Source organism: Xenopus tropicalis, chromosome 1 (assembly GCF_000004195.4).
Source record: "Xenopus tropicalis strain Nigerian chromosome 1, UCB_Xtro_10.0, whole genome shotgun sequence".
Classification (NCBI taxonomy): Eukaryota; Metazoa; Chordata; class Amphibia; order Anura; family Pipidae; genus Xenopus; species Xenopus tropicalis.
The window spans coordinates 183,442,001-183,456,046 of NC_030677.2; the positions used below are offsets into that span (position 1 = coordinate 183,442,001).

Sequence of the window (14,046 nt, forward strand, 5' to 3'; positions counted from 1 at the left end):
ACGAGGAGCAGTGTTCTAGAGTGGACATATTTAGTAGACGATGAACAGTGTTCTAGAGTGAACATATAGTAGTTGAGCGGCAGTGTTCTAGAGTGGATATATAGTAGATGAGCAGCAGTGTTCTAGAGTGGACATATAGTAGATGAGCAGTAGTATTCTAGAGTGGACATATAGTAGCTGAGCAGCAGTGTTCTAGAGTGGACATATTTAGTAAATGTGGAGCAGTATTTTAGAGTGTACATTTAGTATTTGAGTAGCAGTGTTCTAGAGTGGATATGGGAAGTGTTATAGAATGGATATATAGGTCAAAAAGAGTGTTTTAGAGAAAACCTATATAGTATCTGATTGGCAAAGTGCTAGAGTGGACATATACAGTGACTTAGTAAGAGAGTTCTAGAGGGGACTTATTCTAGGTGAGATTTAGGTTTTAGAGTTACCATGTTATAGGTGAGGAACAGTGTTGTTGGTGTAAGTTTTGGGTATTTGCACACCTCAGTGATGCCCCTTAGATAAAATGTGTTCTGTAAACTGACCTTGTTTGTGCTATGTAACAGCTGTTAATGTGTCCGTCTGGCCGACATAACCCAGTATTTTTTATTCATTAACCCATTAGAAAGGCAACAAAATATGCTGAATATTTGCAGAGTAAAAGTCAGCAAAATGAAAATTCCTATGTAAGGACATAATGAATCCTCCTCCTCCTCAGTCTCTAGGGTTTGGCGTATACTTGTAGACAGATTATTGATTAATCAGGAGTTACAAATTTACTTCCTCTGAGTTTAGGAGACACATTCCTGCTACACGTTGCTCATACAGAGGCACTGAGAATGATGCCTTCTCTTAACAACACAATTAAGTAATTCCGAAAGAATGGGTGAATATGACTATGCAAGTATTTAATGCATACCAGTCATTTCAGGAATGCCCTGCTGGTTGGGTGCGGGTTTGCTACACCGACGGATGGGGGTGGTAACATAGTATGCCTCATACCTAATATAGGCTGAATGCTTGTTATTCAAACTTCCATCTGTGACCACATGTTTATTTGTAGTCCTTAATAGCCAGCCAGCTGAGGATGCTGGGAGATATGATTTACTTATATTTTTTCATGTTCATGTGAAAAGGAAATTCAGCAAGAAAACCTGCTCACAAGCATGGGCAAAGTTAAAGGAGAAAGAAAGGTAAAAACTAAGTAAGCTTTATCAGAAAGGTCTATGTAAATACAGCCATAAGCACTCACAGAAACACTGCACTGAGTTCCCTGTCTAAAGATTTGTTGTGTCTGTAATTCCTGTGCCACAGACACGCAGCTTTCTGTTCTCTGCTCGTTCCTGCTCCCCCCTCCCTCAAGAATGCTAAGAACTGGATGTGGATCTGAGCCAATCAGCAGGAAGCTGACTCATAGTCTAACTAACTGAGAATGTTCACTTGGTCTGGTTGTCTGTTCAGGAGTGAGGCATTATGGGAACTTTCTTAACACAGTTCAGCGTTTTTTCTTCTTGGCTTCAGATCTTCTGAACAGGTGAAATATGGGGAGACTTAAGGGCACTATTGAGACAACTGAAGGTATGCCTGCAGCTTGAGATTAACTCTTTACTAGCCTTTCCTTCTTCTTTAAGTCCTTGCTCAGTAACCCATAGCAAACAATCAGCATTTATCATTTACAAATCAAGGGGTTCCTAATGAACCCCTATTTCATTACTTAACCATTTTTTTGCAATTTTTGGAGAGGAAGCAGGGCCGGAACTAGGGGTAGGCAGAAGAGGCAGCTGCCTAGGGCGCAACGATTGAGGGGCGCCAGGCAGGAGCCTCTCCTGCCTACCCCTAGTGCTACTTTGTCATTGCCTCCGCCGCTTGTCATTAGCGGCGGAGGCAATGACCGATCTAATCGGTGGGCGGAGTTGGCCGACCGGGTTGCCTAGGGCGCCCGGTCGGCTTGGCCCACCCTGAGAGGAAGTAATACTGACTGATTAGCCAGGGCAATGTATAGATTCACATACTCCTAGAACCATAGCAGGGTGACTATAACAAACATGTTTCCATTTCTCTCTCACCTTGTTGAGCTTTGGTCCAGTGATGTAACTATAGAGGAAGCAGCCCCTACTGTTGCTGGGTGGCCCAGACCACAGTCTGCTTCCTTTATAGTTTTAGAAACTGTAGTACCTGGCTGCCCTCCCTGCTCATATCCCCCTTTCTCTTACCTAACAAAAGCAAGCAGGTGTGAGCTTGTGGGGAGTGGGGTGAGCAGGTGGTCGGCTACAGGGGGTGGCGGGTTCCTGTTGCTGTGCGTGCTGGGGGTTCTCTGCAAATTTTTTGGTGGGGGGAGCAGCATGGCTTAATTACACCGCTGCTTTGGTTCCAATAGTTGCAGCAGCTGAACATGCAACCATAATTGCTCTCCAAAAATCCAAGCCATCTTGGAGAAAACTTTGGCAAAGCAAGCAGTATGATAACTCCCACTTATAAGTAAAAATGCCTTTATGCCTAGAACAAAATATTCTTTGCAAATGTGGAGCAATTGGTCCTCTTAATGAAAATTCATGAAAGAGTATTTTTTTCTTTAAGCAACAAGTATCTCTTTTCATCTCTAGTTAACTGCATACATTCAACGTGGGCGAATGTAACCCAAACCATAGAAAATCTGAAGTTGGCACAACAAGAGTCATTAAAACTCTATTGTAACAAATAATAAATGCTCTGCCAAGTAGATTTGTACATATTAATATGGCCGTAAGGAGACAATGGCCTTAGTTTGAGGCGAGGGCTCGGCATGTTTGTGTAGCCTTCATTATTAAACTCTACTATGCTAATTTGAAGCGCTAACTCATTGTCATGCATTAACTCGCCAACAAATACAGAGGAGGGAATTAATTTGAGGCCTGAGCACAGACGTGCTACTGTAGGCTTCCGTACCATGAACAGCCATGGAAGTGAAGGAAGGAATGTTAACAAGCTCAAATGTCACCGGCTTCCAAATGTGACATTTAAAGGGAACCGCTGTCTGCTTCTCTTTGGAATCAGAAAATCTCTGTGCAGCCGCTTAGTAACATGTTTATTGTATCCCTGCCTGTAAAAGAGCTTATTTATTATTCATTATGGTTTCCAGCGCGGCTCTCGTAGGCCTCTTAAGTGTGTGTTCTGTGAATCTGTTGGTGGGGTAGAAAACCAGTTATCCCTGGCCACTTGTGCAGAGAGAGAGAGTTGTTCAGGGATACAATGGAAGTATGGGATGCTTGTTGTAAATCACTCACTAATCCCATTATGCATTGCTGCAATGTTACATGGAAACAGCCAGCCTCTTAATAAAACCCTCACCGCTACTGCCTAAAAGAGGAGCGCAGGGAACATACACTATATTCTTATTTCTGAAGTTCATCTTTATAGGTGTAAAGTAATATTTGCTATGATTTAGGGGGGCCGGGATTGTGCACATTGTAAGGTAACCAGGGTTTCCTACAAAAATCTTCCTCTGATGGTCTTGGTTAGCTTATAAATATTGAAATCTAAACTCCTTTTTACTGTCTGCCTAGTAAGCTTCCCATGAATATATCTGTTCATGATTCATATACATCTTATAGACCCCAACACTCACCCACTCATAAATGTCTTGTCTTGAGTAACTTTAATACCTAAATAAAGTTTAGTCCAGTTTCTTATTTTGCATTTCATATGCTGCCTGCCCCCCGGGATGCTGTACCAAATGTCCATTCTCCATAACAGAAAATTGTATCAAAGAAGCCAGGTCCCAAAGCAGCAGATAGAAGTCTGGGTATATAAGCGGCCGCCTTGCTCATAGCATACAAACATCACCCTACACAGTGGGATCTGTTTGTTCTGAGTGCTTTCACTCTGTTTGCTTACAAGTATATCTCACAAGCTGCAGCTTTGTGCAGCCAGTTTCCATTAGCATGGAAATGAGAAGGTGAGTTAATGATTCATTGGCACAGATTGACCTTTCAAATAGCTCTGGACCATGATGCCGCTTAGTTTTTTCCCCCTGTAGTCTCCCTTTTTGATTTAATATTTACAGCCCGATGTGTCTACATGCCTGAGCGCCTGAAGAGAGCAAACATTTACAGCTTCTCCCTCCCCTGGGCAGAGAGGGCAATGTGATCCATCCTTGCTCATTCCTTTATTTTTCATCTGCTTGACTTGGTCTCTAAAGAATCACCAGGATCTGTGTTTCAGCAGCAGGAACTGGCTATATAGCCAGGAAAAAAAATATGGAATCAGACTCAGACTCACCTTTCAATTATTCCTGGCCTTCATTTCCAAAAATGAGGATTCACAGAAGGTCATCTAAACAAGGTATACATATATATCTATATATGCACTTGCATGGAGTGTGTGTAGTACTTGCTGAAGCCAATATATTAGCTATTACCAAGCAGTGCCACTTATGTACATGCTCCATGGGGGGGGGGGGGGGGGGGGGGGGGATTTTACAGTATAGATATTACAAGATTAATTCCAGAATTAATATTCAGCCTCAATCACAATTTGGAATTGTTGATGATTTTTATCTGTAGCTTGCCTCATTGATTTGTGCTTAAAGACAAGCTATATCCTGTCTATGTGCTAAATTTTCAGTGGCAATGTCTCTGTAAATCTGAATATGTACATATCATTGAGACATGCCATTCTGTTTATCTCAGCTGAGGTATTACTGACGATTATTTTTATTTACTAATATCAAGGGCAGCATCTGTTATTGACCAGCAGAGGTGATATGCTCCTAAAAACCATGTTGATATGGCAGCCCCTAATTATATGAATAAATGTGAATTTTCAGGGAAAAAATACAATATGCTGCGATGCTCTCTTACTCTACCTGCCTGTTAAATTAAATGTAAACGGGTACTAATAACTACTGTGTGTTTTGTCTCCAATGGTTTGAACAAGAAATATAAATCCAGAGGCAACAGATGGTACTTACAAATGTACTTGCACCCATACAAGCTCCTTGCAACTTGTACTTGGTGCCAGTGTGCCAGTTCGGCTTGCTTTGATGAATTTCATGCAGTTGGAGGTACAGAGCAAAGGGGCACAACACATGCCCTGAAAAGGTTTTCCTTTCAGGGTTATCTTAGTGTTGCTCGAAAATGACCAACTGACTTCCACCTAGTTAAACATGCCATACAAAATGGGGCACTGGAACTGATACCATTTGTGCACAGTGGTTCCACCACTTGCTTGCTGTACATTGTACCAACAATTTGCCCATTCATGAGTAAACCATGTTCAATTTGTGCAATGTGTTATTATTCTGGAATTCCAATTTTTGGGTAAAAACCTTTGTGATATGTGTTTGTTTTTGCACATAGACCTTTATTATCATTTCAAATCCTGGCAGGGGAGGAGGAACTAAAACACTGATGTTACAAATTGTAACAACTTCTCCACAGCTTACAGACAGCATACAGGAACTACATAACCCACAATGCATTGCACTATGAAGTTCCTTTCCTTATTACTGTTACATTTTTTTAGTCTCAAAGTAGTCAGCCAGGTCAGCAGGAGAACAAGGGGCCAGGCTTAGGCAACTGTTCCAAACCATATTATTACATTAAAATCATGAAAAGGCTGCATATTTTTAAATTAATGTACATTGCTTAAGTTGGGTTTGGGTTGAGTTCCCCTTTAATTATTTTTCTTTTCCTTTTCTCTTTGCATATGAGCCACTGCTCTTAGAAGGAATGGGTTAACTATTTGAGTTGTGTTATAAAAACTGTACCATATGCTTGGCGGATTTGTTTCATTTTATGAGTTTGCGTCACACAGTTGATTGCAGTTCCTGGGGCAGTGTATTTTGGAAGAAAGACCATTAACTTCATAACTAGTAAGTACAAGTTCAGATTATTTGTTTCTGAAAGTGCTAATGTCTATATCCAGTGGCACACATGGCATTTCTCTTCTGGGTAAATTATACTGTTGGAGAAATGCTATACGTGCCATTGCCAATATCACTTTCACATACAAATGATAGTCCCCCATGCCTCCTGTCATTGACTTTATCTCCATTAATAGACCAACCAGAAATGCATGTTAGGATGTGGCATTCTATTTATTATTCTGTTCATGTGGTTCTACACCCATAACAAATGGAATTATAAGAAGTGAAAAGAAGCTCTTTACTTATCTGACCATCATCAGACTGTGGTACATAGATATCAGTTGGGATTGTACATCCAAAATACATCAAGAGTTTCATATGATTTTATTGGTACATGTATGACCAGCTTCAAACACATTTAAGGGAGTTTGTGATATGACTGGGGGTGATCCCTTCCCTGAATTTGGGGCACAACTGGAGGTGTCCCTTTTTTCAAAATAGCTTACAGTCTCCCATTGAGTGGTGAATGTAGTAACTAGTTTAAATACTCGCTTCTGGCATTATCCACTGGGGGTGTCAATTTGGAGACAGTGGCTAACCTCAGACAGTTACACAAATGATGAAAAACACTACATTACACTATAAGCAGGGATTTTCTGCAAGGCGTTTACTGTTTATTATAGTTCGTTTTTTGCTGTACTCTAATATGAAAAAGTAGAAGCGTATTTAAATATCAGAGTCAAGATGAACCATAGATGAAATATATTTTATTTCCTATAATCATAGTAACATAGTAATGGAACTGTAACACTAGGTGGGCAGTGTAAATACTATACTATACTATACTCATTGGCTTTATTTTTTCCAGTTTATTATTAAGTTTATTTATCAAGCAACCATATATTCCGCAGTGCTGTAAGATACGATACAATCAATTCTACTACCATAAATATAAAATATGCAACAAAAAAGTACAAAACAGGACATGAAGTCTAAAGGTGGCATACACGGGCTAATATCAGCTCATGTGGGGGGTACTCAGATGGGCCCGCCCGATTGATATCTGCTTGAAAATTGCCCAGATATTAAATGGGAAGGTTTACAAATCATTTCAGGGTTCATGGGCGTGTTGATGCAGTCCGAAGGCCTTTATGCCATCAATGTGATCTGATCAATCCTATATCACCTCAAGGTTGGTATATTAGTGAAAGGTCTGCAACCTGGCTAAGCGAGAGGATCTTGGCCACCATTGAGGTGCAGCCCATAATAGCTTAAGTGATACATGATTTGTTCTAGTTTATCCACATGGATTTTTTCCGGGTACTCTGGTTTCCTCTTACACTCCAACGACATTAAGGCAGGTTAACTGGCTCCTGATAAAACTGACCATGTTGTGTGTGTTGTGTGAGTTTGACTGGAGCCATGGATTGTGAGTTTGACTGGAGCCATGGATTGTAAGCTCCACTGGAGCAGGGACTGAGCTAAATGATGAAACATCTTTGCAAAGCAATGAGTTACTTGTGTGAGCCAATATAATAAATGATACGAGTAATAATGGCTTTGATTCAGAGAAGGGCAGAAACACTAAATGGAAGCATACTGGCAGATGTTAGGAAGGATCAGGATAGGCTTCTCTAAATCACAATAAAATATAGTGCCAACTGTGACATGTGTACCTGCTGCTGTCTAAGCCCAGGGTGCTTGGTCTGCATTCCCTGCCAGTGCTAGTGATTAGCCATATGGCCACAGCCTGCATACATGTCTGTTTGATGATTTGGTAACAATACCACAATGGCCCTGACCATTTCTTTTGAAACAGCAGGACAATATTTGGTGAAGATAGAAAAAATTAGAACTCCCATTTATAAGAAACAGTGCAAGATACAAAATACCGTGACTGCTAAAAACTGAACTAAAGTTCTTGTTGAAACAGTTTGTACATTGGGAGTGATTGTTAAATATTAACCCAAATTCCCGCTGCTGGGGGCAATGCCTTTTGCATGAACCTGAAAAAATACACAGGAAATGTTTTGTCTGGTGACTGCATAAGAAAATGGAAAACAATATAATAAAGTACTCTCTGCCTCTCAATAACGTTTTTCTAAACAAATGTGAGATTTCTTTGGTTTTAGAAGTTATTCTGTGCATAACTAAAGGTGTACTGTAGGCGTTGTGCCATTCATAATGTGGTATACAGCAAAACCAGAATCATGCTAAAAAGGAATTTTCACCCGAAACTCTTAGCAGTTACAATGATTAGAATTACAAAAGGCCAGATGATTTACCACTAATATCTAAATAGTACACTGAGGGATCTATTTGCTGACAGGTACACCTCTGTATTGTGTTCACTGTTATGTTTATTATATATCTGTTTACTGTTATGTAGAAAAACTATACCCCCAGAAACACTTATCCAACAGATAGTTTATATCATATTAAGTTGCCTATTAAATAATCTTACCAAACCAGAATATATATCCCACACCTTGTGTCTCAAGCCTTTCTCCTTGTAGATTGCAAGCTCTTTTGGGCAGGGCTCTCTTCGCCTCTTGTATCGGTTATTGATTGCTTTATATGTTACTCTGTATGTCCAATGTATGAAACCCACTTATTGTACAGCGCTGCGGAATATGTTGGCGCTTTATAAATAAATGTTAATAATAATAATATCAGTAAATATTGCAGTTTACATCCTTTCCCTTGAGCCCCCATTTTGTGATGGGCTGTATGCTCCCTCAGAGATCAGCTGACAGGAAATAATGCAGCTCTAACTGGAAGTAGTGTGGGAGCAAAAGGCAGAATTTTGTCCATTAATTGGCTGATGTGACCTAACATGTGTGCCATTGGTTTTTTGTGTGCACCTTGAATTGTATGATCCCAGGGCTACTCAGAATGAGGACTATGGGCTGTGGTCTTTCACCCCTTAGAGCTCCTGCACTTACAACCCCAAGGTCAAGAATGTCTGAATGAAATTGTACACATTTTTCAATTCAAATGATAGTAAAAAGTCCCTGGGAGTATCCCTTTGTTAAATTAAGGAATTTCTGAATGACTTTAAACAAATACATTTCTAGCCATATAAAATGTTATAAAGAGGTTGTGGGAGCACTCTATGGCTAATTCAAGTTAAATAAAAATATAATGAAAGAGTGGCTACTCTGGCAAACTTTGCTTTAACAAACAAAATGAATAAACACATATACATGTTAAATTGAACTTAATACTTCAAACAAGAATGAAGATTTTCAAGGTTTCTGTATGTGTGTGGGCCTGTTGGCAACTCTGTCAGAAGGAATAAAATTGAGATGGAACAGCAAATTCCCACTGAGCTTCTATTTCAGGTAGGTGAGTGAAGCAGCTAGCCTCCTGGTACTTTGTACCCATGTTTAGAGGCAGTACCTACTGGTTCTGCTGGTACCAGGAGTTAGTCAGTTGGCTGCTCACATTTCTGCTGGATCTTTTGTTCTTTTCATGCATTTACTTTCTAAATGGCTTCACGCCTATATAGTCTTGTTTTGCTTTCATCTCCCTTTCGGTTACACATACTCTACTGTACCGTACTTGTTATGCTTACAAAACCAGTCCTTGTTTTTTGTAAATTGAAAAGTGATGGACACTCAAAGGGGTTGTTCACCTTTAAATTAACTTTTAGTATGTTGTAGAGAGTGCTATACTGAGACAATATGCAATTGGTCTTCATTTTTATTTTTTTGTGGTTTCTGAATTATTTAGCTTTATATTCAGCAGCACATTTGAAATTTTAGCATCTGTATGGAGTCCAAATTACCCTATCAACCAGGTAGGGGTTCAAAAGAGAAACTGGAATATGATTTGGAGTGGATCTAAATAGAAAGATAAGTAAAAAACTAACAATAACAATGAAATTGTAGCCTCAGAAAGCAAACGTTTTTTCACTGCCAGGGGTTAGGGACTCCCCTTTTGAAAGCTGAATAATTTAGAAATCATAAAAAATGAAGACCAGTTAAAAAGTTGCTAAGAATTGGCCATTCTATAACATGCTAAAAGTTAACCACCCTTTTAAATAAAGCTTTTTCTTTCATCTTGGTGACCCCGGTGTCCATCAATTTCCTGTATATTTACAGTTTTCCGCTCCCCTGGATGGGGGTCTGGGGCTGGTGTACATGGACCACACTGTGTTTTTGTGAGTTTTCAACTCTGCCGATATATCTCTGTGTTTGACATATATTTTAGATCTTGTTCCTTGTACCTGATAATTACTTTAGGAAATAGATTGTCAAGGGTGGAGAGATTTCACAAGTCTAGTTACCTAACATTCCACTTATGAAATATCCCACAGAATATTGATACTTTTGTACCAGCAACTAAACCAGCTCTTACTTTTCCTTAGCCACGTGCACAGGCTGAACATACAGTACATACATGCTGGGGCCTGGGGCACTAAAGACTTGACATTTTCCTTATGGATTGTAACATGTAATTATCACATTTCATTGTTTACCATTGTCCTCTGGACTCTTTTCTTTCAAAGAAGGTTTTAGTGTCTCACAAAATGCAAAATGATTATGGGATTACTGTTTTTTTATTGGCTATTATGGCTTTTGGCTATGGCTTTATGGACTATTGCCTGTTTTCAGCCCTGAAATACTTCTTCCTTTGTTTTTTTATTGTGGATGCACACACTACAGCCATCAGTGGCTGGTTTGTTGTTTTGTTCTAACTGGTTTTTGTAACTGACCCACTGCACAGAAGTATTTTAATGTCTTTATGATTCCAATTTTTTTTTCCAGGTGCCAGCTTTCACCTTGTAAGCTATTATTATTAAAAACAGGTGCTATAAGTAGAAATTTAGTAATTTAACCATGAGCATTAAAGAGATACTGACACCAGAAATTAAACCTTTTTTTACATCTATCATAACATTGTCTTTGCATGACCTTTATTTTTGCCATAAAAATATTTGCCCAATGCTTTTATATTTCCTGTCTGATCCCCCATGTTCCCCTATAAGGGGGCTGCCATATTAGTGCAGCAGGAGTCCGTTAGCATTAGAAGCTGTAACTGACAGGCTGAGAAGGGACAGTCAGGTTGGCAAAACAGTCAGGTTTAGGAACTTCAAGCAACAATTGTTTACAAAAGCAAATCTCTCAGCGAAAATCAATCAACATGACCTATAGGCAACTTTTTATGTACATTCATATTTTGAGGAGTCGTTTTTTAGTGTCAGTATCACTTTAAGCATGTCACATATAGCAGGTACTGTATATAACTTTGTGCACAATATTCAGATGGTACAGCAAGCCCAGCAAAGGTTCTCTAGAAATTAGTCATAAAAAATACCTGTGTGGTCCAATAATCTCATCACATAACTGTCTTTCCACACATTAAACTGATAACGCAATACATACAATACAGCATATACAGTCACAATTAGGGTTTCCACATCACCCCCTTAATACCTTAATAGAGGGGCTGCAATGTAAGAATGTCAGTGGGGGCACAATCTAGCTAAGCCCATTTGTTCTGCTAAAACCACACCACTAAATATCTAAATACACTGTATGTATAAAACATATAATAAATGCAAACCAAAGACAGGGTAATCTATTCCAAAAGACAGATTAAGAAAAAGATAAACACAGTTTTGCTTCATGGCTTAAATATCAGAAATTGCTCCATCTTACTAATGAGTACCTTCCTGGAAATGACGTTCCTTTCAACTTAAGCAACAAAACAGAGGGCATTTGGAGGGAAGCCATTATAAGGTCAACTATACTTGAGGGTAGCACCATGTGAACTTTCTCCCAAGTTTGACTGCTAATACTCTTATCTTGGCATTATGGGCTCTTGACATTTATAATTGCATTATTAGGGTTTTAACACCATTTAGCTTTGTTAGTGCTGACAGAAAGTTTGGGTTAATTTTGGCAAATAAACTATGCAGTATTGGTAGCCATGGTACAAGGAGAAATACATAGCAACTCCCTATACTTTTTTTCCTAGATAAAAGGTATTCATCAATAGATGTGCTCAAGAAGTTAAAACACCCGCCTACATTTCTTGCTGCATCCAGACTTTCTGCCATGCTGAATGGAAATGATGAGGTGTATGCCAACAGTATGGTGGTGGATGAGGTAAGTTACAGTTATAAAGGCAAGTGAGGTTAAAAGATGGCCACATGTTTTGTAACTCGTATATGCTTTCTACTGATGATTGTTGGTACAGGTTTTGGATCTATCATCCTGAATGCTTGGGACCTGGGATTTTTAAGATAAGGGATCTTCCTGTAATTTAGATCACTGTACCTTGGGTCTGCTAAAAATCATTTAAACATGAAATAAACCCAACAGGGTTATTTTGCTAATATGGATTCTTGCAGCTTAGTTACAAGTACAAGCACCTGTTTTATTATTATAGCGAAAAGGGAATCATTTTTAAAAGAATGTATTTAGGGATGGTCTTCCAGTATCAAAACTTTCTGGATAACAGGTTTCTAGATAAGAAATTCCATACCTGTACTAGTGTGCCTTCCATAGTCTGTTAGCTACATGCCCTAACATATTCATTGTATATATGAAACATCAAGATAATATACAAATACTGATAAACAAGATAAATAGGCCCCTATGTATCTAATAGAATAAAGTATAAAGAGGTTCACACTCTGTGCAACAGGAAGGGGCCTTATTGATAGCTACTGTACTTTGTAGCAGTAACTCATAGCAACCAATAAGATGTTTGCTTTTAAACAGGTAATCAGTAAATTCTACCTGCTAATTGGTTGCTATGGGTTACTACTCCTGGGAAAACGTAATGCCTTTTATTATATAACCCCTTATTAGAATAACATTTACTGCTATGGAGGTGTGCATTTACATCAGTGTTAAACTGTCCATGGGTTCAAACACAATTTTTTTCATTCCATTGGCTGCTAGGCCATGTCTCCTTCTGACCTCTTGTAATGACTGAGGAAGGTGATGAAGATGCTTGTGGCCAGCCAGACTGAGGGGCAGTGGCAAGGTTAAACAGCAAGCCTAGCCAGTTACACCTGCACTGAAACTAGGAAGGGGACTGTAGGAAAATAGAAAACTTGCCTTTCTCAACCTGGGATGTAGGAAACAAGACAAGTGAAATATAGCATTACATTCACATTTGCAGAGGGGAAAATATGACAAAAAATGCTTTTTGACGACAAGTGTTAAATACCACATAAACCACCCTCTTTAAAGAGAAATAATGACAAGTATGCACTGGGGATATTCAGGATAACTTGCAGCATGTTAATTAAATGACCAGTAACTTGAAAACTAAAATTATTGATTTGAATAGGTTACATAGAATTTGGGCGATGTAGCTATCACTTGTTCGAGTTGCTGTGGAGTGGATCCTTACTAGCTCTCTCTGCCATGCAGAATAGTATTTTAAATGCCCCCACTTATTATATTTTGTACAGGTGACTGATTCAGAGATCAACTACATTCATGTGGACAATGCCAATACTGAAGGCTCACCTACACACCGTTCAGACTCCACCCTGACAGATAAAGCAAATAATTATAGTGTTTGTGCATCTCCTGAGAGAAACAGACCAGAAGTAAACAATGTGGATCAGGCAGACCTGCCTGCTTTCCTTTCACCTTCCCACCTGTACTCAGGTGCAGCACGGAGACAAAGCAGAACCCTGGGCTATGCTACTGAAAGGAACACAGCTTGTAATGTCATAAAGAGAAGAAGGTAAGAAAAATCTTGTTTTAATATTTTCTATTAACAATGAGGGTCTCTCTATGTTACTTCTGTGCACCAGGAGATGTTGACCAATCAAAAAGTCTTACATTTTCTTTGCTGTGGCATATATTTTACATGGAAATAGTATACAAATTGTAGGTGCTTTCCATGGGGTAAACTTAGATGCATGGGGTCTGGATCTAGACATTTCTAGTTTCTTAGCACAAAATGCCTATGATAGTATTTCCTAATCATTTTCAGTCCTGAGCTGCTACTCGACATTAATGTAGTTTGCCTAATGTATGGATTATAACTGAAGGAAAAACATGGGAAACAATGAGTTTATCTTTATCACAGAAAGAAAGTAGTGAGTAGTAAACAATCCTACATGAAGGGTTTGTATTTTGATACTGATGGGCAGAAAGGGTGATTGGGCAGTAGGTGTTTAGGGGTGACAAGGAGAGGGTTGTACCCCCTCAAATAATTTTTTGGATTGGAAAAAACAG

The 14,046-nt window shown here is 39.1% G+C and overlaps 1 protein-coding gene across 5 annotated transcripts in view; it reads left to right on the plus strand.

Moving 5' to 3' along the window:
* arhgef28 (Rho guanine nucleotide exchange factor 28) overlaps positions 1-14,046 on the plus strand; it is a 131,627-nt gene that overhangs the window by 69,775 nt on the left and 47,806 nt on the right. For 3 of the 5 annotated variants that reach the window (XM_004910823.4, XM_002934839.5, XM_012952887.3), the window contains exons 8-9: positions 11,819-11,949; positions 13,269-13,549. In XM_004910823.4, the coding sequence (XP_004910880.1) occupies positions 11,819-11,949; positions 13,269-13,549 (412 nt within the window). Of the gene's footprint in view, positions 1-4,043; positions 4,309-11,818; positions 11,950-13,268; positions 13,550-14,046 lie in introns of those variants that run through there. The other 2 variants (XM_012952889.3, XM_031893732.1) reach the window with 1 other exon arrangement.